Source organism: Prosopis cineraria, unplaced genomic scaffold, assembly GCF_029017545.1.
Source record: "Prosopis cineraria cultivar Desert tree isolate PC_DT_omini unplaced genomic scaffold, ASM2901754v1 PC12, whole genome shotgun sequence".
Lineage (NCBI taxonomy): Eukaryota > Viridiplantae > Streptophyta > Magnoliopsida > Fabales > Fabaceae > Prosopis > Prosopis cineraria.
The window spans coordinates 29,567,309-29,593,555 of NW_026555343.1; the positions used below are offsets into that span (position 1 = coordinate 29,567,309).

Genomic DNA, 26,247 nt, shown 5'->3' on the forward strand with positions numbered 1-26,247 from the left:
CTTCCTAGCAAATAAATTTGTGGTGAGGTTTTTTTAAATAATTTTTCCTAGCTGTTATTATTTACATTTGACTGATAAACAAAATTTACATAAAAATAGTCACTTTCTATTTCATTTTAGTTAATAGTCCAACCAAACAATCATTTCCTAATGCATAATATAGCCATTAAGAACAAATATGTTATTTTATCAAAAATAAAAATGAGATACAAGTCTCTAAAAATTAAGTAATAATCATATCATTTTGTGATAGTCAATTGTCATTTGCATATTTTAATATAGTTTTTTTGTCATTCATGCTAAATAAATAAATACTATTACTTTTATTTTAAAGTATAAGATAATTTTAAATATATTTTATTGTCTTAAAATAAAAAATAATTTAATAAAAATAAAATTTTATTAATATTACTTCTAACATGAAAAAGAAATAAAATGATTGTGATGTAAGAATTAAACATATAAAAAAAATTTTAAAATTTCATAGCTTTATTTTTTAAAATTGCGGGAATAATGGACATAAATTCTCGCAAGATCGTCGCTTCAAGCAAACTGTTCGTGGTTTTCCGCTACCAGTTCACCGTTTTCGTCCTTCCCTTCTGAAACTCCTAACTAGCAGCCAATGAGCCAATAATGATGAATGACGAAAACACGGAAGAAGAGACGATGTATTGCTGCATTTCTCACGAGTTCTTCCGAGTAGCTTCAGCAAACCCTGACAAAATCGCAGTAATCCATGCTTCCGGTGTTGCCCAAGTTTCCAAGGAACTTCGTGAAAATTCTACTTCATCCTATTTCGGCGGAGATATTGTTGAGTCCTTAGACAAGCTTGTGAAATCGGTTTCTCCGCCTATGTACTTTGGGGACTACTGCTACACATACTCTGATTTGTTGAAGGCCGTTCACTCCCTTAGCTCTCGCCTCCGCTCCATCCTGCTTGGTGGGGATGATACCGATTTGATCAGACCCAAAGCTCAAGGTTCACTCTGTTTTTTTCTTGCCCTTCTTTCATTTTCTGTACTTGAGTAGTAATCCATGCTTGGTCCATGTTATGCTGGGATAATTTTTTGATTCACGTGATGAAGTTCAATCAGTTTTTTTCTGCGAAGTAGTTGTAAGGGATGTGAATAACTTTAAGCTTACTTAAACGTTAGTGGCAACTTCGCTCTTTAGGAGTTTTTGGCAAACGCTCAGAAAAGCCACGCTTGATTTGTAATGCTGCTAAATACTCGCACAACTCACCACAATCAATGCGCAAGGACTAATTTGGGTGCATACGAATAACGCTGAGTCTATCACTTGGACTCATAAAACCATGGACTCTTATCAGCCATTGAAAAAGGAATGTGCTGCCTTTTTTTTTTTTTTCACCAGAGAGAGAGAGAGAGAGAGAGAGCGAGCGAGGATTGTGCTCGATTGTTCAAGTACCATTTCTTTTGTTTGAGTATATTAGTAGTAGTTAAATATATGCAAGAGGTGATATCTAATACTGCATTCATTTCCCATGCCCTTTTACAGGCAATGATGATGTCAATAGTAGAGAAGGAAAAATTGGTCAAACACCTGAGTCCTTAGAAATTGTCATGTCTAGCGCAAAAACAGTGTCTTCTTCAATAACAGAGCACAGACCAAAGATCGTGGGAATATATATGCCACCTTCGGTAGAATATATTGTTGCTGTTCTCTCTGTTTTGAGGTGTGGAGAAGCTTTCTTGCCTTTGGATCCTTTTTGGCCAGACAGAAGGATACAATCGGTTGTTTCTTTTTCAAAAGCTGATCTCATTATAAAGTCCCGATCTTCATTTGGTAAAAGTAATTTAGATCAACCTGATGAATCACATTGGGCTGTACATTTGAGCAGTTGTCCTCTTTTAAACTTCTCTATGGAAGAAAACCTTCCAGAGTCTCCAGCAGATTTTTCATGGCCTTGTGAAAATGATAAAAAGAGATCCTTCTGTTATCTGATGTACACTTCAGGGTCAACCGGAAAGCCTAAAGGAGTATGCGGAACTGAACAGGGTAATGTGTTACTTGGTTTAGTGATTGTGAATGTTATTTTATGATCAATGCATGAGTTGTTTACCTTTAATGAAATAAACTGTGGTTTGTGCATCTGTCAGTTTACTTTATTATGCACTGCACATGAAAAGAGACCTATTATACTTTACAATTATTAACAATTTCTTTTTTCCCCCTTTAATGGTATTTTCTGTATGCTGGACTTAAATAAGGTCTATTGCCAGCCATTTTGGGATATTGAGGATGACTGGTTCTAGAAAATAATTCTTTCTAAAGAGAAAACATGGTTACCGACATAAGAGAAAAGGGATGGGAATGATGATGAGAGAATAATGGATGAATTTCCTTTTTCCTTTTTGCACATGCGAAATTACAGGAAAGATGATGACTTGTTTTTTTTCAAATCTGTTACTTCATTAACTCCCTTCCTTGGGAAGACTTAACAAAATGGAGCTAAGGAGACTTGGAAAACAAAATCTCAAAAAGGGAGAATTAATGACCTTAATGACCTTGCTGCCCTTATCTTTTCCTTTCCATTCATTTCCCTCATTCCCTTTAATATGAAAGTCCAAGCATAGTCTCATAGCCTAAGCATGCTTCGCAGTTGTTAAAATCTTTGTTTGACTCTCTAGGATTTGTTCTTCCTTGCTACTCTCCATATTACTCTTTCTACCATTCTGCTTCATTCTTTTTCCTTAGCAGCTGTTTATGACTTGAAGGATGATTTCTATTACATTTTATCCGACAGGAAGAATATTTCTTTTCTAATATGTATATAATGTCACAATTTCTTACGCTCTTTTTAGGTCTTTTAAATCGATTTTTTTGGATGCAAAGAATGTATCCACTGGATGGGCAAGATTTACTGTTGTTTAAGTCATCAATTAGCTTTGTTGACCATCTACAAGAATTTCTCAGTGCTATTTTGACTGCTTGTGTGCTGGTTATTCCTCCCTTCTGCGAGATGAAGGCAATGCATACTGTCTTATAGGTTTTCTACAGGTATGATGCTGTCTGAGTCTTTGTGACTACAGTTTGCGTTATTGATCTTTTATCATTCCTTGACTTGTCACACAATTTGTAAATACTGTTGAGCTGTTGATTTCCTTGTAAACCAATACTTACAAGTGTTGCCCTAATTGTTGGCCATTCTTTAATAATTTTTTAACTTGTTGCTCATTCTGTGAGAAATGCTGCAATTATGATAGTCCTATTCATCCAGTATTTATTGTGCATTGCATTAGGAATTTTGGGAAAGTAGGGGACAAAAGTTTGGAAGAATAGAAAGAGACCATACAATATATTATTGAATTACTCAATTATGATTTCTATAACATTGGCCTCTCGTATACCCTTCCACCTTTTACCTTTGGTGCGCTAGTACCTAATTTCAATTGGCATCAAATCCAAGGTTAACTCTTCCCTTAACCTGTAACACTCCTAAATTCTGAATGGCTTTTTCACACTCTCTGACGTACTGCAAATGCAATCCAATTGAAGAGAAAGACACCCAAGGAAACAAACCCTCAATCATTGAGTCAAGAACTGAAGTAACCAGCATTTAACCTGACAATGTTCTTAGCAGATATAATGGCACAGGTCCCTGCAATTTTTGACCTACTTTCCATGAGTGACCTTCTTGACCTCCTAGCTGGTCTCTAGCATGTTTACTCACTAGGGCCTCCATCACTAGACAATCTACCTCCTTTTTACTAGTGTGAATGTCTTCAGGGTCCAACTGTTGCGTACTCTTTGCAACTGCCAAAGTTGCCCTTAATGCTTCGGCTGCAACTTCCTTCAAAGCAAAAACAGGCAGACCAACACCAAACACTTGCCTATGGTACCAAATTACCACAAGTTTCATGGTACTTGGGTCACCATCAACTCAATTGCTTAAAATTGTGTCTTTGGGGGACCTAAGTTTGTGGCTATATTTTTATAAAGATTACAAAAAAGGTCTGCTAAAATATGAGAAATGCTTTCATGCAATTTTCTGTGTGTATACTCTGTTATGACTGATTTGTATTTCATGTAACATTTATTTTTGGGAAGTATTGTTATTCTATTTAGCTTTATCAGTTTGTAACGATATTATTGTTATGATCTTATCTTATTGCTTTTCTTCACCCATAGTATTAAATGCTTTTGTAGGCTTATTGTATTAGTAGGCTGACAGCTGTTCCATCACTAATGAGAACAATACTCCCTGGACTGCGAAATCATGCTGGCATGCGGGTTCAATGTTCATTGAAATTGCTTGTGCTTAGTGGTGAAAATTTTCCTTTAACCTTGTGGGAGATGCTTTCTACTGTCTTACCATATACATTTATCTTGAATTTATATGGAAGTACTGAGGTGAGGACAGATGAAAATCTCTCTGGTCTGAGATTTCTGTAAGAATATTTATAATTTGAATTTTCTATTTGTCTTCCTGATTCTAATACTCTCATGCAATGCACACTTTGCGATAAATGTTATTGTTCCATGTGTGGGAAGGTTTCTCATAAATTATCCAGCTGTGCTGTTTTCATTGATGATTTGATTCTTACATACAAAAATGACTATATGCTTGCCATCTTTGTTCTGCATTGCTTTTGATTTCCATATTTTAATGTATTTTTTTTTCTTTTGCTTTATAATAATTATTATCAATGCCATCTTCCTGGGCTATTTCATTTTGCATCATTATCATATTTTATTTAATGTATTTTTTTTCCTTTTCTGTTTTGTTGTTAAGGTCTCTGGTGATTGTACATATTTTGATTGCAAGAGGATGCCATTAATCCTGAAGTCAGATATGCTATCAAGTGTGCCAATAGGTGTGCCTATTTCAAACTGTGATGTGCTGCTTATTGGTGAAAATGATGCATCAAATGAGGGAGAACTATATGTTGGTGGTTCCTGCATTTCTAGAGGTTACTATGCTGTGCCTAATTTATTGTCTGAGGACTTTGTGGAATTGCCTCAAAATTATGGCTCCAGAGATTCTGTTGGTAGTTATCAAAAGCAATTATACTTTAGAACTGGTGATTTAGCCAAAAAGTTACAAAGTGGTGACTTTATATTTTTGGGAAGAAAGGACCGCATTATAAAAGTCAATGGACAGCGTATTGCTCTGGAAGAAATTGAAAATTTGCTCAGGGAACATCCAGATATAAATGATGCTTCTGTAATTTGTCAAAATAATCAAGGTGAACATGTGCTTCTGGAAGCATTTATAATACTAAAAGAGGCTGAAAGGCCTGGTGAATTATTAATGCCTTCAATCAGAAGTTGGATGATCAATAACCTTCCCTCAGTTGTGGTTCCAAATCATTTCATCTTTATGGAATCATTTCCTCTGACTGCTAGTGGTAAAGTTAATTATGAGGTTTTGGCGCGTTCAACTTTATTTACTAAGCATGTTGATAATAAGAATGGTAGCATAGGATGCAGTGACCTTCTACGACTCATCAAGAAGGTATGCTTTTATAGTTTTGCTTAACAATCTATCTTTGTTCATCAAATAATACAGTTTATTCTCTGGACTTTTTCTTCACAAAAAAGGCAAAAGGAAAAAGGGCATGCGTAGAGGAGCAGTCAAAAAGATGAACTTGATAGAAAATTATCATAACAGTGAGATTTCCCAGAAGTCTGTGAACTAATAATGATAACAAAAAGGAAAAGATTTCAACTATTGCAGGTGACAAAATAACAAAATAATGCTCTGGCTCCTTTAAAAAATCACAATACACCTTCTCTGTATCAATTATACCCACCCTAGCTTCCTTCATCAAGATCAAATTGACCCTAACACTTCCCTTAACGATGAAGGCCCAGGTTATTGAAGTGCATGTGTACATGACTACACAGGGCACGTTTTGTAGAGGGTTTATGAAGAGAGTGGAGGATCCATACAAATTTGTCCTCCTCATGTGATTCTTGTCAGCTTGGCCAACAATCAACTGCAGCACCATTTCATTGACCATAACTTTGACCCTCTCTGCTGACACAACAACATGACAGATGATCCCTGTTCTGTCTCTATCTGTAACGGTCCCTCCTCCCATCATTGGAAACTTTTGTTGTTTCATACTACCTCTAGTCCTGTTTACAAGACTTTTCTAGTAGCTTTTCAGGGTCTTTATAATAAGACCCTTTACAAAATTGGTAAAGCATTTGTTATTTTCTCCCAAATATGCCCTCAATAATTATAACCCTCTCTCCTACATGGAAGAAGTATATTTGATTTAGAAATAGAGATTAAAGACTTTAATGAAGGGTAATTTTGGAATCTTATAGTAGTTTATGATAAAATTAAGAACATTAACTAATTTTAACCACTTTTTTTAATCTGTGTGATTTGGTTGAAATGGTCTTAAAATAGTACCAGAGGCAGTATATATAATCAATTTTAGTATTTTCAGTTCTCCACTCAATTCCTTACTTTTCCTCCCTTCATCAGTTCATCTGGCATATAATTTTTAACCTTTGATTACACTTTTTTCCTTATTTGATAAGTTTTTCTAATTAACTCATATAACATTTATTATAAGATCATTATCCATCTTTGTCATTTAGAATGATTGTCGTCTAGAATGTTTTTGTTCAGTAGTTTTCACTCATCATTATATCCTATAAAAAACTGCAAGTTATATCTAATTTTTATTCGTTGTTCTGAAAATACATGTTTTGTGTGTGTGTGTGTGTATCACTCTCCTGTGCATATGCACCAGTGAAACTACTCTAGTATGATTGTATGACACTAAAATAAAATAATTTATAGTCTTGTACAATTTCCCGCATGAAATGTTATTGCTATGAATATGACTTGTAAATCTCTAAACTATAAACTATGTTGAATCATTACGCGCATAACAAGTTTGTTCCCTTTTAAAAATTTCAAATCTATGCTTCCCACTTTCAAGCAATAGTTCTCTATGCGGAAATGAAGGAATTGATTCATAGTTGCTTTAACAGGCATTTTGTTATGTTTTAATGGTAGAAGAGTTTTGCAATGATGATGATTTCTTTAAAATGGGCGGGAACTCGCTTACTGCTGCGCATGTTGCTCACAGTCTGGGGATTGATATGAGACTCCTTTATGACTATCCGAGTCCTTTTAAGTTATGCATGGCTCTTCTGCAGAAGAAGGGATTATGTGCTTTGCATAAAGACCTGGATAATTGTTCAAAATTTAACGTTGACACACAAAATCTTATTTCTTCCAATCTTTCTGAAAATGCTGATTCTCTTCTTCAACCAATGGGCATTTCTGATGGTGATGGCAATTGTTCTTTCCCTTGCAAACGTTTGAAGAGGGATCTTACCATGGACTTTATTACATCAGGGGGTGATGGGTCTATCCGTTGGTGTTCTTCCTCAATGCTTTTATCATGTTCAATTAGCCGCTGCAACAAGGTCTTGTTTAAAAAGCAACCTGGAATAATTGATACACATCAAACAACTTGGTCTCTGAAAGTACCTAGAAGTAAAAGGGGTCATATGAAAGATTTGTGGAAGGTTTATATGGAATCTTGTGTTGATGCATCACCAATGCTTGTGTTTAGAGGCTCAGACATTTATTTGTTCATTGGATCTCACTCGAATAAATTTCTTTGTATTAATGCCAGAAGGTAAAAAATTGTAGTTTGTTAACTTGCTTTTGTCTATCATTGCTATTCTGCTTCTTAATCATAATGAGTTTTAATGCATTGGTTTAATCTCTAGCTTCTGATGAATTATAAAATACCTGCAAATACTTGCCCCCTTAATCAAATTTTCTCCTATCAGTACGCATTGAATGATCACGATTCTTTGTGAACTTGATTTTCTATGCCATGAAAATGTGAATCTCAGATAACATCTGCTCAACTTGGATGACCTAGCTTTTGTTACTAGCTTGAGAATGCTGCAGAGTTCTTTTTACCTGAAAAGATCATGGAAACTAATAGGAAACTTGAAAAAAAAGAAAAGGAAAGGAAAAAATTCACTCATGTCATTCTATGCTCTTACAATCTTTTAAAATTAGATTGGAATATTCAATTGCTACTCTCATCATGATCTCTTCCAAAATTTTATTTGCACAGTCTAAAAGGGGTTATGTCTAAATTGGACCAGACAAGAATTGACATCTCTGTTTGTTTGGTCTATTCCCATAGGAACTCTGCGATCTATTTCATGGTGGTTATGAAATCTATTTTGTGTAGATAGTCAACGACTGTTGAGTTGTAGGTGGTTGCTGCATATTCACTGATGCTAATAATGTAAATGCCTTATATTGTTACTGCTACGTACTTGATGCTATAACTATTTACACTATATTTGGTTTGAGGGGAGGATAGGGGAAATTTTAATCCATTGTTTGGATGGAAAAATGGGGGGGAGGGGTCCCTCCCCTCGTTTGTCAAGAATACAATGGAAATTTGCCTCCCCTCCCCTCCCCTCCAACTTGGGGAGATTTGAAGGGTTTCCTACCTCCCCCTCCCATACCTCCCATCCCCTTCCCTCACCTCCCCTCCATTAAAATCCCTGCCCTCCCTTCCCCTCCCCTCAAACCAAACACTAGTGAAATTATAAAGAATTTGTTAACAATGTAAGTGTCTTATATTTTCTTCCAATCTCTTAAAACATCACTATAGATTGGAAGATTCAACTAGTTTTGTCATGCCATCTAAAATTTAATTCTCACAATCCGAAAAAGTAAAATCTAGATTAGACCAGACAAGAATTGATATCTCTGTTCGTTTTGCTCCATTTCCATAGCCTGAGTCTGTATTGCTGCTTGAATTGCTTGTAAAATTTTGTATTGCCATGTCCTTCAGTTTCACTTTTTTTAGCTGATTAATAGGAACACGTCTGTCCTTCAGTTTCACTTTCTTTAGCTGATTAATAGGTATGCTGCCATTTATTTTATGGTAGTTATGGAATCTATCCTCTACATAGTCAAATGCCTTTTTTTAGTTGTGTGTAGTTGGTGTATATTCACTGGTGCTGACAATGTCTATGTCTTCAATCATATCATCGTGACTGCATACTTATGCTTGAACTATATAGCGAAAGTATGGAGAATTTGTGTTCTAGCACTGCTGAAGTTATACTACATAATTTGTTTAGTGGTTCTGTTCAGTGGGAGACCAAACTGGAAGGACGGGTTGAATGTTCTGCAGCAATTGTTTGTGACTTTTCGCAGGTTGGTTTTTATATGTGAACATGTCAAGTTACTTTATTGGATAGGATTTACAGATTCTATCCATTTGTTCTGACATATTGTATCTCTCTAGGTGATTGTTGGATGTTACAAGGGGAAAATTTACTTTCTTGATTTTTCCAATGGAAACATTTGTTGGTGTTTTCAAACATCTGGAGAGGTATCTGGTTTCCCTGCTGTATCAAATTGTCTTTTCTTTCTTGTATAAGGTTTCCTAGTTTGCCTTTAAACTTTCAAGCATGTCACAAGCATTATTTTTATGTAGAATGTTGACACTATGAGGATAGGAATATCATTCTAAGTCACTGCAAAAAAGAACTATGCCTAGGAATTCAGTAAAATGAAGAGAAAGAATGTTATATTGCTTTTAGAGCATAGAACAAGTAAATGAACTGACAAAATGGATACGTTTATTGAAACACATATAATTATAATATTGTAAAAAGTAAAACCAGGATAATCCACCTTGTCTTGTTTTCTTCATGATTTTCTAGTAGATGATTTAATGGAATCTCTCTTCGTTCTTTCTCCCAGATGCTTTCTTCTTCTTGGTGATCATTTTTCACCAAATAGGTGCATGTCAATCCAAATAAAATTGTATATTGATTACATTTTAAACTTCTATGTTGTTGAAGAATATTATATTCTGTAAATCCTTGTAATTATATCATAGGCATATATCATAATGAGGCAATTAATTCCTAGAAGCCTCTATCGTTTATAATGGGAGATTATTCTGGTGAATAAAAGTGAACACGTCTACTCATTGTCAAATTTCTTTGATGGTATCAGAACATCTTCAAGTTTTCTTTGCTGCTTGGTGTACGCTGTACTTGCATTGAGTAGGAGTTAGGTTGATTAGCACTCACTGCCTGCCTAGGGAGGACCAAAGAACTCTAATAGGTGTAGCCCAGAAGTTTGGTGACCACTAGCAGTGTGAGTAAATCCTGTGTGCCACGGTGCCACCTCCAGATTCTTCTCCAGGGTCACATGCTAGCATTTGTAGGTGTGTGAGGTTTCTCTATTGACAGCATTCTTCTTCAGCAGCAACAGCTCACTTCCTGTCTGCCCCTTTTATTTCTCACGAGTAGGTACTCCATTCTTTGTATTCCCTAGCTACCTCTGCTCATTGCCTATGTTCTAGACCGTTTTGAGCCTGTTTGGTCTCTATTTGGTTGCCATTTAGGGGGTTTTTTGGCTTCCAAATTTCTTTCTCTGATTTTAACTCTGTTTGACTATTTTGCATTGAGATTGGCACTGTTTCTGTTCTTCTGTTTTAATCTTCTAGCAATTGTCCCTAGTGTGAATGCCCCTTTGACAATGATCATACCAACTTTTACTGCTTTTCTAGCTATTAATGTTAGTTGGTGGTCTGGAACTGTTATAGGTGTTTCCGGAGTTTCGTGAGATGTTATCCCAGCACCTTCATAGGCCTGTCCATTACTGCTAGGTGCTCCTTGCTAGTTCTTATTCCTACTTTCTTTTCTCCGGACTTCAGAAAAACTGCTTATAAAGTTGGAAGAGGTCTAATGGCAAGAATCTGAAGTTATTGAGCCGAATAACACTTGTATATTGATCAGAAGGTATGTACAGCAATATATATATAAGCAAGACTGATCATATCTCCGAGAATAAAGGAGACAGAATCAGAGGAGAATATCGGGAAGTGAATTGCGTAAATCTCTCTATTATAACTACCCAATATCTCTCCTAATAATAACATATATTTACATCAAATAATTACTATTTCTAACCACACTCCCCCTCAAGTTGGATCATAAATGCTAATCATGTCCAACTTACTAATACAATTATCAAATGCTGGTTTGTGTAATCCCTTGGTAAGCAGATCTGCAGCTTGAAGTTTAGTTGGTAGGTAGATGAGGCACACGACTCCTTCCTCAACTTTTTCCCTAATGAAGTGTCTGTCAATTTCCACATGCTTGGACCTTTCATGTTGGACAGGATTTAGCGCCATACTTATTGCAGCTTTGTTGTCACAGTAGAGCTTTAATGGAGGAGCAACTCTAACATGTATCTCATCCATGACTTGTTTTACCCATAATACCTCTGAAATGCCTTGAGCCAATGCCCTCAATTCTGATTCAGCGCTGCTCCTAGAGACTACTCTCTGTTTTTGGCTTTTCCATGAGACTAGATTTCCCCATGCAAAGGAACAATATCCTGATGTTGACTTCTTATCCTTGTATGTTCCTCCCTAGTCTGCATCTGTATAAATTTTTATGGATTGTAGGTTTTGTTTTTTGAATAACAACCCTTTTCCAGGTGTTCCTTTCAAGTATCTCAAGATTCTATACACTGCTTCCATGTGCCTCTCCCTAGGGTCGCACATATATTAGTGGGCAACACTTATTGCAAACGCTATATCTGGCTAAGTGTGAGAGAGATAGATTAGTTTCCCAACTAACTTTTGGTATCTCTCTTTGTCCACTGACTCATTCTTCTCTTCTTCCTCTTCACAGTCATCTTTTTCAGATTCAATCTCATCTTCCTTCTCTTTTCTCGATTTCGCCCCTTTTTTCTTGACCATGATAGGTGTGTCTGTAGGTTTGCATCCTAACATACCTGTCTCAGTAAGCAAATCAATGATGTATTTCCTTTGGGACACATGGATCCCTTTCTTTGACCTTGCAACCTCCATACCCAGAAAGTACTTCAAATTCCCAAGGTCCTTCACTTCAAATTCTTTTCTAAGAGCCATCTTTATTCTTTTTACTTCCTCCTTGTGATTGCCGGTGACAATTATGTCATCAACATATACTATGAGAATACACCTTTTTCCTCTTTCCATTTTTACAAACATAGTATGGTCAGACAACCCCTGTGTGTACCCTTCTGCCCTCAAGACTTTGGAAAATCTGTAAATCTGTCAAACCAAGCCCAAGGTGATTGCTTTAAACCATACAATGATTTTTTCAGCTTACACACCTGATTTGTTCTCCTTGCCTCAAAGCCTGGGGGTAACATCATAAAGACTTCTTCCTTAAGATCCCCATTCAAGAAAGCATTCTTAATATCTAGTTGATGCAAGGGCCAGTCCAGATTTACAGCTACAGAAGTCAAAATTCTGATTGTATTTAGTTTGGCCACGGGAGCAAATGTCTCCTTATAGTCTAAACCATACGTTTGAGTAAACCCCCTTGCCACCAATCGTGCCTTTAGCCTGTCTAAATTACCAGCAGCATCATATTTAGGGTTAAATACCCATTTACACCCCACAACTCTCTTTCCTTTCGGAAGTTCTACTATCTCCCATGTGCCATTCTTTTCCAATGCATTCATTTCCTCAAGTACAGCATTTTTCCATTCTGGAATGCTCAATGCTTCATACACATTATTAGGACTCTTCACTTTGTCAAGATTAGTCACAAATGCATTAAATTGTGAAGACAAGGTACGGTAACTTACAAACCTTTGAATAGGCTGCTGTGTACACATTCTAGGTTGCTTTCTGAGAGCTATAGGTAGATCTAACTCTTCCACTTCCTCCATCTCAACTACCTCTTTTGCCTCAGATTCTTGAAAGAGATTTTTACTCTCTATGTTCTCAGTCTCAGGAGCCCATCTTAGTTAAGATTCTGGCTGTACTTCAGGCACAACAGTCTCCCTTTCTCGCCACTTCTTCCTTGAATAAGTGATTGGTGTCTTTTCCAGTGCATTTTCTGCATTTTTATGATGCTTTGAAGGACTTTTCACCTTAGTTTCTGACCTAGGAGACTGGATTCTTAGTTCGGTGGTATGAGAGACAAGAGATTCAAAATCAGTATGGTACTGAGATTGAGGATTTTCTGGGTTTGGTTCTGGAACATAAAGAGTTTCTGGTTTTCTAGAATAACAGGACCTGAAACATCTTCCAAATGCTGAAAGTCACTCCCTCTCTCCCCCTGAATTGAAGCATTTGGGTAAAAGGGTTCATGCTCAACAAAGGTAACATCTCGACTTACGTAGAGTTTTTTAGTATAAGGGTCAAAACACTTATACCCTTTTTGTGTTGAGGAATGACCAAGGAAGAGACACTTGACAGCTTTAGGATCCAATTTTTGAGAATGGTAAGAGTGAACATAGGTGGTGCAACCAAATATTTTAAGAGGTAGGTCAGTGGCAAGATGAGTGATGGAGTGAGATTCTTTGAGTTTCTCAATTGGTGAAATATAAGAAAGAACGCGACTAGGCATGCGGTTGATTAAGTATGTTGCTGTAAGGATGGCATCACCCCAGAAATATTTGGGAACGTTATATGTGAATAATAAAGCACGAGCAACTTCTAAAAGATGTTTGTTTTTCCTTTCCGCAATGTCATTTTGTTGAGGGGTGTTAGGACATGTGCTTTTATGAACAATTCCATGGTCTGCTAGAAACAGATCCATGGTTTTATTGAAGTACTCAGTCCCATTATCAGTATGAAGCACTTGGATTGTGGCATCAAATTAGTTTTTTATCATAGTATAGAATTTAGAGAAAACAGAGGGTACAGAAGACTTATCTTGTAATAAGTAAACCCAACACATTCTGGTGTGGTCATCAATAAATGTAATGAACCATTTTGTATTAGTACGATTAGTAACACGAATAGGACCCCACAGATCACTATGGATTATGGAAAAAGGACGGGTAGACTTATATTCCACAGGTTTGAAAACAGATCTGTGATGTTTAGCAAGTTCACAGTCAGTACAATGAAATGAATTTTTATTGGCTAGAAATTCTGGAAACAAACGACATAAATACTGGAAATTTGGATGACCCATTCTCCTATGCCATAACATAAGATCCTTAAAGTCTTTATTTTTTGAGGTAGATGCAATATTGCACTGGATTCGAGACCAAAGACTACTCACGGTAGATTCATCAAGATAGTAGAGACCATTATGCTCCTTAGCACTGCCAATCATCTTCCCTGATGAGAGGTCCTGAAATATACAATGAGTAGAACAAAATTGAGCCCAACAATTAGCTTGTTTAGTCAACTTACTAATGGACAATAAACTACAAGCCAAGTTCGGTACATGTAAGACATGTTCTAATTTCAAAATTTCAGAAATAGCGGCACTTCCTGTCCCTGCTATTGATGAGGAAGACCCATTTGCTGTGCTTATTGTTTCATTTCCAGCATTAGGAGCATAGGTGCTGAATAGTATAGAATCTGATGTCATATGGTCCGTTGCCCTAGTATCAACAATCCATTTGAAGTTATTAGTAGAAGTAAGTAAGGCGTGATTACCTTTATGGGCCATAGATGCAGTATGATTTTGTTTCTGCCTTTTTTCATTCTGCTGGAGCATACTGAGCATCTCGAGCAACTTATCGAGTTGTTCCTTATCAATCTCAGGCACCGGTGGGGTTGATTCTGATTTATCTGGTGGTACATCATGAGAAGTCTGATATTCTCGTGTCTTTCCTTTCCTCAGCATCCAATCGACTGGTTTGCCATGTATATCCCAACATGTCTCACGAGTATGTCCAGTCTTCTTACAATGGTCACAGGTCACCTTCCCTTTTTGGGTCTTCTGACTCGTGTCATTGCTCTTGCTCACAAGTGCAGCTGAGTCCAATGCTGGTTGAGCGGAAGTAGGCCCTGGAAGCATAACTTTGCGTCTTGAAGCTTCACGACGCACCTCAGAGAATACTTCTCTGGTTGATGGAAGCGATGTACGACTCAAAACTCGTCCCCATACATCATCCAAAGATTGGTTTAGACCGGCAAGAAACTGAAATACTCCTTCATTTTCCATCTGCTCCTTATACCGTGTTGCATCTTGGCTACTTGACCACCCTAAGTCTGTCATCAGGTCCAGTTCCTGCCAAATAGCATTAAGTTTCAACCAGAAGGTTGTGACATCACGCTCCCCCTGTTGCAGCGTCTATGCCTTCGTTTTAAGCTCATATATGCGAGCCAAATCCTTCCCATCAAAGTATGAGTCTCACACAGCCTTCCAAATTTCATGGGCTGAGGGAAGAAACATAAAGCTTTGCTGGATTTCTGAAGCCATGGCATTTATCAACCACGATGATACCAGCGCGTTTTCAGTGTGCCACTGCTGAAACTCTTGCGTCCTGGATTCTATTGGAGTTTTTGATGAGCCGTCAAGATAGCCCATCTTCCCCTAAACTCCAATTGCGAGCTTCATGGCCTGCGCCCACATACAGTAGTTCGCACCATTAAGCTTCACAGAGATGAGATGCACTGAGGACCCTTCATGGTTGGTAGTCGATCCTATGAGACCACCCACCTTGCTCGGATCGATCTTAGAGGACCCATCATCAGTCGATATCAGAACAGTGTCAGTTGGGTTCGCCTCGCTCTCGGTACTATCTGCTTCGAAGCTCTCGGCGTCGGATTCCACTGGAAAGTGTCGCGGCTCTGATACCATGAAGTTATTGAGCCGAATAACACTTGTATATTGATTAGAAGGTATGTACAGCAATATATACATAAGCAAGACTGATCATATCTTCGAGAATAAAGGAGACAGAATCAGAGGAGAATATCGGGAAGTGAATCGCGTAAATCTCTCAATTATAACTACCCAATATCTCTCCTAATAATAACATATATTTACATTAAATAATTGCTATTTCTAACCACAGAATCCTTACCTGAACATTATCAAAACTCATTTAGATCCTTCAGGAATATGTAGATGCGCCTCTTTTCTACAACTTTTTATATCATGCAGCTTCTTCAGCTCAGCTTCAGGTGTGTGTCTCTAATTGGCCCAGTTGCTGCCAAAAGTTAGGCAATTTACTAAATACTGATTTGCTGGCCTTTTTCCATGTTTTGTGTTATGGAAAATAGAAAAGAAAGTAGAAAAGAGTGTGAGAAGAGTAGAGAGAAAAGAAATAAGAGAGAGAAAGACAGGAAATAGATTCTGATCAACTAATCTCCATGAACGTCCATAGACCATTTTACAAGAGGGAATGTCCTAGTATTTATAGGACTCTAGGAGATGCTGGGGAAAAAAATAAAAAAATAAAAAATAAAAGCCGGAAAAGACATAATTACCCTCAACAATTATTAACTACCTAAGGAACATGCTGTATATTATTTTTTGTATCATTTTACCTCATGAATAGCACATTTGATCTCAAATATCTACTGCACTTTCTTGGATTGAATGTGCTTCTTCAGCAGCATCCTAAATTTCAGCAATTGTTTCATAGTGCAATGTTCAGCTCCCTAGACTTGGTGAGCGATGCCATTATTTGATTATTCTTAGCCTTCTGTGTTTTATATTTCGGATCAGTTGAGCCTAGCATTTTATTTCATTAGTCAAGTTCCCTTCTCTCCCACACAAATGTACCTAATGACATGCCTATGCCAAAGTGGGTAGTTGTCCCCTTGAGTTTATGGCCTGTGATATTGCCCCTTGATTTTCTTGAGTTGTTTGCATTGGGATTTGGGTGTAGCATTGGCAGATCTCTAAAATCTATATTTAGGCATAAGGTTTGGGAAGAATATAGGGCTGAATTTCAAAACAGGAAAAAAAAAAACTGCAAGCAATTTGATTAGCAAATGGTGCAGTACCAAGCGCCATAACTTTTTGTTTTCCTTAAGTTCATAGAACAAACTCTGCCTATGTTTATAGTTGGTCTTAAGTTTGGGTAAAAAAGAAGGGTTGTGTTAGGTCATCAATAGCCAACGTAAAACTTTGTTGAATGTATCATGAACATGGACAATAGACGTTATAATGTTAATGCTAGGTCGTTGCCCGTAAGTAATGCGCTGCAAGGCTCGAGTACAGTGATAAGTGAGTTAAAGCTACTGCATCGGCCCTCGGATGTAGTTTTAAATGAGCAAGGGCTACCTCGTCATTTTGGACATGCGTGGCTAAAGACGTTAGTCTATGAGAGCAAGATTAGATTTCATACTTGGAATGTTGGAATATTGAATTTAAATCTGTAGAAGTTGTAGGGGTTATGATTCAAAGGAAAATCAATATCTTATGCCTGCAAGAAACAAAATGGCGTGTTGAAGAAGCTAAGGATATTTAAGATTTTAAACTTTGGTATACAGGAAAAGTAAGTGCACACAATTGAGTAGGCATCATTATTGATAAGGAGTGGAAGAAGAACGTTGTAAAAGTTAGTAGAATTGGAGACAGAATTATTTCCTTAAAAATGATAGTTGGATGTGAGACTGTTAATATTGGTAGTGCTTATGTGCCTCAAGTCAGGACAAATGCCAGTCTTAAGGAATTATTTTGGAAGGATCTAGAGGGGTTGATTCAATACATACCACAGAGTGAAAGGTTTTTTATTGGAGGAGACTTTAATGGGCATGTCGGGAGGGAGGCTGGTCAATATGCAAGGGTGCATGGTAGTTTTGGTTTTGGAGAGCTAAACAATGAAGAATAAACTCTTCTTAATTTTTCATTGGCGTATGATTTTAAAATTGCCAACACCTGTTTCTAGAAGAGAGATGAGCATCTCATCACTTACAAAAGTGGAGCCTCAAGGTCACAGATTGATTTTCTTTTGGTTAGGAACATAGATAGAAGACTATAAAAATTGCAAGGTGATTCACGGGGATACTGTAACGACACAACATAAGGTCCTTGTCCTTGATGTGTGTATTATGAGTAAAATTCAAAAAGGCAACAAGTAGTAGCACCAAGGATTAGGTGGTGGCAATTAAAAGATGAGAAGCAAGATAATTTCAAGCGGAATTTTTTGGATAAAGGAATTTGAAAATCTCAGGGAAGTGCTAACATCATGTGGGAGGATATGGCTAAAAAGATAAGGGAGGTTGCAAAAGTAGTTTTGAGAGAATCAAAAGGTTATGGTTTGGGAGATAAGGAGTCTTGATGGTGGAATAATAGTGTATAGGATAAAATTAAACATAAGAAAAACTGTTTTAAACTCATATATTTGTGTAACAATGAGGAAAATTAGGAGAGGTACCGTATGGTTAAGAAGGAAACTAAGAGCTCTGTGAGTGAAACTCGTTTTAAAGCTTTTGAAGAATTTTATAAGAGCCTTGAAACGAAGGAAGGAGAACGAAACATTTATAAGATTGCTAAGAGTAGAGAAAGAAAATTAAGAGATCTAGAATAGGTAAGGGTATAAAGGATGAAGAGGGAAGAATTTTAGTTACAGATAATGAAATTAAAAATAGATGGGAGACTTACTTTTTCAAACTTTTCAATGATGGAGAGGGTTCATCTAATAACTTGGGAGGATTTAGTAACCTATGAAGGAGAACAAAATTTGTCATTCTATCGAATAATACGTGATAAGGAGGTAAAGGAAGTTCTTAAGAAAATGGCAAATAGTAAAACCAATGGACTTGATTGTATATCTATTGAAGTGTGGAAATATTTAGGTGAAGAAGGGTGAGATGGTTAACTAAGTTATTTAATGTGATTTTACGGTTCAAGAAAATGCCTAGCGAATGTAGGAGGAATACATTAATTCCTATTTATAAAAATAAAGGAGATATTCAGAATTGTACTAACTATAGAGGGATTAAACTCATGAGCCACACAATGAAATTGTGGGAGAAAGTAATTGAGCACAGGTTGAAATTGGAGACAAGTATTTCTGAGAATCAATTTGGTTTTATGCCAGGTAGATCAACTACAGAGGCGATTTATCTACTAAGGGGATTAATGGAAAAGTATCGTTGTAAAGATAAAGATCTACACATGGTTTTTATTGATTTGGAAAAAGCTTATGACCGTATACCAAGAGAAGTGCTTTGGAAAGCGTTGGAAAAAAAGGGAGTACGGATTGCTTATATTAAAGCCATACAAGATATGTATGAGGAGGTAAAAACTAGTATAAGAACGCCTAGTGGTCAAACAAAGGATTTTCCTATAAAGATTGGATTACATCAGGGATCATCTCTGAGTCCTTATTTGTTCAACTTGATTTTAAATGTTTTGACGGAACATATTCAAGAGGAAATCCCGAAATGTATGCTCTTCGTGAATGATATAGTTCTTATGGCAGAGACAAGAGAAGAGATTAATTGCAAACTTGAGTTATGGAGGAGGACATTGGAGTCGAAAGGTTTTCGTCTGAGTAGAAGTAAGACGGAATATTTATATTGTAAATTTGGTAAAGGACTATTCGACAATAATTTGGAAGTGAAATTGGGAGATCAAATTATACCTCAAGTGGAAAAGTTTAGATATTTGGGAGCCATTATTCAAAATGATGGCGAAATCAGTGAAGATATTTCACATAGAATTCAAGCTAGGTGGTTTAATTGGAGAAAAGCTAAAGGAGTTATTTGTGACCGTAAGGTGCCTAATAAACTTAAAGGAAAGTTTTATCGCAATGCTATCAGACCGGCAATGTTATATAGTAGTGAATGCTGGGCTTTAACGGGACAGCAAGAGCATAAAGTTGGAGTAGCAGAGATGAGAATGTTACGATGGATGTGCAGACATACACGTAAAGATAAAATTCGAAATGAGCACGTATGCGAAAAAGTGAGGGTGGCACCTATTGAGGAAAAAATGGTAGAAAATCAGTTGAGATGGTTTGGGCATGTACAAAGAAGACCAAGGGAGGCACCAGTGAGAAGAGTGGAACATATAACTTTGAGTCCGATTAAGAGAGGTAGAGGAAGGCCTAAGAGAACACTCTTGGAAGTTGTTGAACGCGATCTCTTAATTAATAATATTCCTAAAAGCTTGATAAACGATAGAGCATAATGGCGTCTTGCAATCCATGTAGCCGACCCCACCTAGTGGGATAAAGGCTTGTTGTTGTTGTTGTAAGAGGGGTAGAAGAAGGCTTAAGAGAACACTCTTGGAAGTTGTTGAATGCGATATCTTAATTAATAATATTCCTAAAAGTTTAATAAATGATAGAGCACAATGTCTTGTAATCCATGTAGCCGACTTCACTTAGTGGGATAAAAGCTTGTTGTTGTTGTTGTAAGTTCATAAAACAAGATACATAACATAGGGACGATTATCAAAAATTATAATATGATATTTGGATCCCTTAAAAGTCAGAACCTAATTGATAAAAATTAAATAATAATAGTAAGGTAAAACAAGATAATTCTAACATAAGTAGAGCCAATAAATAAAGAATAGATTATACATTACATTTTCAGCCCTATATATGAAATTTTTAAATTTGGGACATTTTGTTATATCAAATATCCAGTTTGAAAACATTACAATAGTCACTTTTCATTTGTCTGACCTGATTGTACTTCTTTAATACATTTACAATTATTTTTATTCAAGTCCTAATGCTAATTATGTTTGAAATCATTAAGGTAAAATCACAACCAGTTGTAGATACAGCCAGACAATTGATATGGTAATTTTCGTGCACTTCTGAATTATAATTCAGTTCACATATGTTATTTTGTGTGATAGCTTCATATATGATATGTTTCATGGGTATGTTGCTATGTTGTGTAAATTTGACCAAAAGAATTTACAAACTTTGCTGGAGCAATAATGGTGAAACTAGAATTTTTACAGTATAACAAATAGAATTCAAGGTTTTCATTCTTTCTAGAACATGATGAACCCAGATTTAAGTGGGTCTTTCCTAAAAGTAAGAAGAGGGCCAATTCAAGTAAGCAATGGGGAAAGGCTTATGTAATGAGGAATCTATAGGAGGCCCATAAGAAATTAGTGATAACATGGTGGAAAAAGGACAAAATGAGAACTTAGATGGAAGCAACTAATTTTGTTCGTAAGTACATGAATAGAGGTATTTTGATTTTTTTTTTCCAAGTTGTTATGTTGGGGAGCTCAGAACTTAGTTGGGTGTAGAAATTTTATCTTGGGGAGAACCTGGCTTCTTGAATGCCAAGTTTTTTTCCCCCTTTCATGTTTGAGTCTCAATGGAGTGGGTTAACTTAAAACCCAACTTTTGAGGTTTTCCAATTTACTGGAGCGACCAAGGAGTATGGGTAGTACTTTCGTTGGCAAGATTCCTGAAATTTAAGGGGGAGGTGGCACTAGGAATATAGGTAGCAAATTTAACATTCCCACCACCCCTACCACTATAGTAGTAATAGTAGCAATGGGAGAATTTGGCAGAACCTGAGAAAATAACTAGAGTGTATTGGGACTCTGTTTTAGGATGAAGAGAAATTCGATCATACCTGGTAAAATTGGAACCTCAGATTATTGCATAATATCCAAATAAAATTTTGCTGGCCACACTGTTTGGCTCTTAAATCCCTTCTGAATCTGAAAGCAATCAAAACAGAAGCAAATTTGGGAGAAAAACATATCAAAACAAAACAACAAAGGGACATTGCATTTGAGCTTAATAAAAATTCAGAGGGGAATTTTTTCCAAACAGGAGAAAATAACACAGGGATGTCTCATTTGAACTTAATCAGATTTGAATTTTTAAGTTGCTAATGGGCTAAAATCAAGCCCACAGCCAGAAGGTGAAAAGTTGTGGTCTGGATTTTTACTTTTAGCATTTTATGGTCTTGATTTTTCTAGCTGCACTAAATGTAGTTCTTTTAATGTATTTATTTGGTGTTGTTGGAATGTTCTTTATTAAGGATGGAAATGTAATTTTGTTCCTATACTTGGAGGATTGTTCCGAGGCTATTATTTGAGACTCATGATCAGAAATGTAAAATAACTCAAGATTCATTTTGCATCATACCTTTGTAAACTTGATTCTTTTATTCTCTATATCCTCTGAGTGATGAGGTCCCTTGCATACATTTATCTCAAACGTGATGGATTGTTTACTAAAACCCAGGGTTAAGTGCCGAATATCTCTTTCCTAATGCTAGCCCCAATTTTGCTAATGTTCATTGAGAGATTCTGGTAAAAAATGTCATTATTGTATGATCAGTTTTGAGGGTTTTTTGCAAGTTACCGAATGTTTATATTGTCACTCTCACTTTTCATAATCTCATTTTCCTTTTCGTTTTGGAGTCTCTCAAATAATAGCTTTCAATAGCAAAGATACTTTTGGTTTGAGTTGGTGACCTTTTCAAACTCTAATATCTTGGTTTTTTATTTGTTTTTTAAGGACATTTCCCTCTCCCTTTTCTGTCACGCATGAAACAACATGAATGTATTGATCATCTTAATTATTGGTTGACTTTTCATATGGTATATGCAGGTGCGGTTCGCATGACCATAACTTATATGCTCTTGATTACAAAAGACATTGTTGTGTCTATAAGCTACCTTGTGGAGGTAGTATATATGGGTCGCCTGCAATTGATGGGGTACTGACTTGCCTTTGCAATTGGTACTGCGTTGTCAGTTTGTGTGATTGGTACTGCGTTGTCAGTTTCTGTGATGAATTTTATTTCAGTTGCCTTATCTTGTATTTTACTGGTGGCCGGTATTGTTAGCTATCTATCTATATGCAGTCTTATGCCTTTTTTAAAAATTATTATAATTAGGGTTAAGATGCAAAATTATCCATAAAGTATTTTGTGAAGAGCTGTTGGCATTCTTAACTCAAATGTGATGCAATTTTACCCATCACTTCTAAAAAGGGGTGCAAAAAACTCCAATCCTTAGTGAAGGCTAGACATCCGTTAACTAAGATTGTGGATCCGTCCCACATGTTGTGCCATGTGAAAATGGATTGGAGGCAAAAATATCCATAAAGTATTACATTGTGGTGCAATGCTCCCATCAATCCTAAAAAATGGTATAAAAATCTCCAATCAAAAAATAAAAAAATCACGCTTCATGGCTACATAAACACCCTTTGATTCAAAATTCATCTAGGTGTTTAACCCCCTCAAAAGGGAGTCAGGGGAAGGGACGAGCTTGGCGACTACAGAGGGGGGGGGGAGGAGATTCAAACTAACTTGGGTAGCAGGGAAAATAGGGAGTCAAGAGGCCAGGTAGCATTCAGATGGTTTTTGAATCGGAGTGTTATCTGGATCTTGCTTTGTGGCAAGATGAAACATTATGCCTAGGGTTAATTTCTGCAAGTTAGGACAAATTTGAACGTATGTATTTCCACATCTGCACTTCATGTCAAATAAAATATCAATGTTTCTGACATTCACAATAAACATTAGTTAACGTGTGCTTTTGTTACAAATTGAAGATTTTAGCACAATTTTTTAGAATTAATGGGCAAAACTGCATCATAGTGTAGTATCTTATGGATATTTTTGCCCCTAACATGTATACACGTGATTCAACATGTGGAACGCACAACCCTAAGTTAATGGATGTCTAGCCTCCATTATGGATTGGGGATTTTTGCACTATTTCTAGGTTTGATAGGTAAAATTACACCATACTTGAGTTAAGGATGCTGATGGTTCATCATTGAATACTTACGAATATTTTTGCATCTTAAACCATATAATTATTATTTGACTATTCGGTAAGGAATGAGATAATAATATCACAGGTGTTGTGGATGATTATTATTTGAGTAGTGAATTAGTGATTTATGATATGGATAATAGTTCATTAACTAGAGATATTTGGTATTTTAATTAATTTAGATTATTAGGGTTATAGTTTAGAATTATTTTTATCTACAAGGTTAGGTTTGTCTATGTATTGGTTGCTTTGTAATTTGATTCAATAGACCTCTGTTTTATGACTCAGATTTATAACGTATAAAAAGCTTGTATTATCTTTTAAGTATGCATAACAGATGATTTTGTCCCCCCCCCGGCCCCTACCTTTTGGCTGTGGTGCATATTATCTTTCATTCTTTCTATGTGGCTTTATGAATGGAGTAGGTATTTTGACATAAATAATGAGATACTTTGCTTCTAAATTGATAATATTGATGAAGAGTAAGGTTATTTTCTGCTTTTCTGCTAGGCCACCACCAAAGAAGTAAAGTTCCAAGTTACAGCACAATAATCTTTCTTATTTACTGACTTTTGGCAGCATAGTATTTCTTCACTTTTTGCACTGGTCACAGGGTCCGAGTTTTAGTGACTTGCTATAAATTCTTTTTTATACGACATGCAATGATATTAGTGAAGCAAAATTTTCTTTCCTACTTATTATGCTACTCTTCATCCAGGTTCGTGGTGCCCTTTACGTTGCTTCAACTGGTGGCCGTGTGACAGCTATATCAATTAGGGTATGGTGGATCGAGAATTCTTGAAACATTAGATCATCACTGTCAACCTGAAAGGTTCTTCTATAAATTTTCAGGATTTTTCATTTAATACTTTGTGGCTTCAAGAGCTAGAGGTCCCAGTTTTTGGTTCTCTGGCCGTCAATCAGAATGGGATAAGTATGTGTTGTTCCTTCTTTCGTTAATGCAGTCAGCTTAAGCAATTAGCATGGTAAAGAAACTCTCTCCTTCTGCCAATATGATTTTCTGCGTTTTCATTGCAGTTATATGCTGCTTGGTAGATGGCCACGTTATTGCATTGGATCCAGATGGGTCCATAATTTGGAAGGTATTAATCTCATTACTTTAGCAATCCAAATATATGCTACCTGATATTGGGGTGAATCTTGACCAGAAAACAACTAATGGTCCAATATTTGCTGGAGCATGTATATCCTCTGCTCTTCCATCTGAGGTATATTATTTTCTTCTTGGATTTTGCCAACCTGATTATTGATCTGTTTTAACTATTTGCAAGCCTAATCAATCATGGTTAAGTGTTTTATTTTGTTCATTCTGCCACAGGTGCTTGTTTGCTCCAGAGATGGAAGTGTGTACTCATTTAAACTGGTAAGAGTGGCGGATAATTGTTTGACTCTATTTTATTATCTTATAACTAAAGCAAGGCTTAGTGAAGTCTGAAGGGTTTTGCCTCTCTTCATTGGCACATTGCATCGTCTAGGAAAGTACACAGTAAAAATGACAACTTCGATAATTATTAGTTGCATTTGTCGAATTATCCAGGATAAGGGCGATCTACAATGGCAATACAATGTTGGAGATCCAATTACTGCATCTGCCTATGTTGATGAACACTTGCTGCTCAAGTCTGATTCCTGCCGTTATTCAGACAGGTAAATTGTATTAGTATATTTTATTTTCTTCAATGAGAAGAAAACAAAAATTGTTAACTATGAAGCACTGATATTTAGAAAGCAATAAACTTGGGTACTTAAACATGTATACTTAAGGAATGCTTTTCCAATTAAGGTACGTATATTTTTTTTCCTCATGATTTACCCTTTTCATTAATAACATTTTTAGGGATTAAAAACCACTACTAAAATGTGATTGGAAAGTATATTAATTATATAATCTTGGGCATCTAAATTTTCTCTATTTAGAAATTGAAGCCACATGTTGTCCAATCCCTGGTCAACACTTAGATGTAACACATCAAACCAAACTGCACAAAAGCATTATTTGTGCTTTTGCATTGCCGGTGTCACATAGCTAGTTCTGTTAAATATGTTTTTCTTTTCAGGTTAATTTGCATATGTTCCAGTTCTGGAGGTATACACATTCTTAGAGTGAACTTGAATGAAGTTGAAGATACTGATCAACCAAGAACTAGTATGGAGGAATGTGCCAGGATAAATTTGGAGGGAGATATATTCTCTTCACCTGTAATGATTGGTGGCAGAATTTTCGTGGGATGCAGGGATGATTACTTGCATTGCATTTCTCTTGAATTTCCATCTGACACTTGAATGATAAAGCTTATTATGTATATAATAATTTTTTTTAATTTAATTGTTGCCAGTGATAAAGTCCTTGGGGTAAGGTTTTTTTTTTTTTTTTTTAAATTTGGTGTCCAATTCTGTGATTAAAAATCCTTCATGGTGTTTGTTACTAGTTGGTAAATGCCAGTGCCACAGAAAATTTCTATAGTCACAAGTGAAAATGGAAACTTATGAGATCCATTTTGTATTCCCTCTGTGGTAAAATATTTTTTAAGAAGTTGAATGTTTAAAAATATAAAGTATTTTTAATATTTTTAAGTGTAATTATTGTATTTTTAAAAAATATATTCATAATAAATAAATTACTTTATGTTTACTTCAGGGTGAAACATTTTATTTAATAGGGATAAACATGAAAAGATTATGTTAGTTTATTTGGATAAAATTCAGTTAAAAATGTTTTACATTTAAATTAAGGTATAGTTTTGCTCT

General features: G+C 36.1%; 1 protein-coding gene across 1 annotated transcript; it reads left to right on the forward strand.

The window, feature by feature from the left end:
* Positions 1–539: 539 nt before the first annotated feature.
* On the forward strand, positions 540–25,962 carry LOC129289422 (putative acyl-activating enzyme 19). The gene is given in 18 exon segments (XM_054926192.1): positions 540–979; positions 1,519–2,019; positions 2,826–2,987; positions 2,990–3,021; positions 4,171–4,374; positions 4,757–5,479; positions 6,979–7,634; positions 9,115–9,190; positions 9,282–9,368; positions 20,469–20,512; positions 22,301–22,409; positions 24,197–24,256; positions 24,331–24,412; positions 24,517–24,581; positions 24,648–24,707; positions 24,818–24,862; positions 25,037–25,146; positions 25,557–25,962. Coding segments are annotated over 18 exon segments (3,588 nt in total). The 5' UTR covers positions 540–633; the 3' UTR covers positions 25,783–25,962.
* Positions 25,963–26,247: the final 285 nt, after the last annotated feature.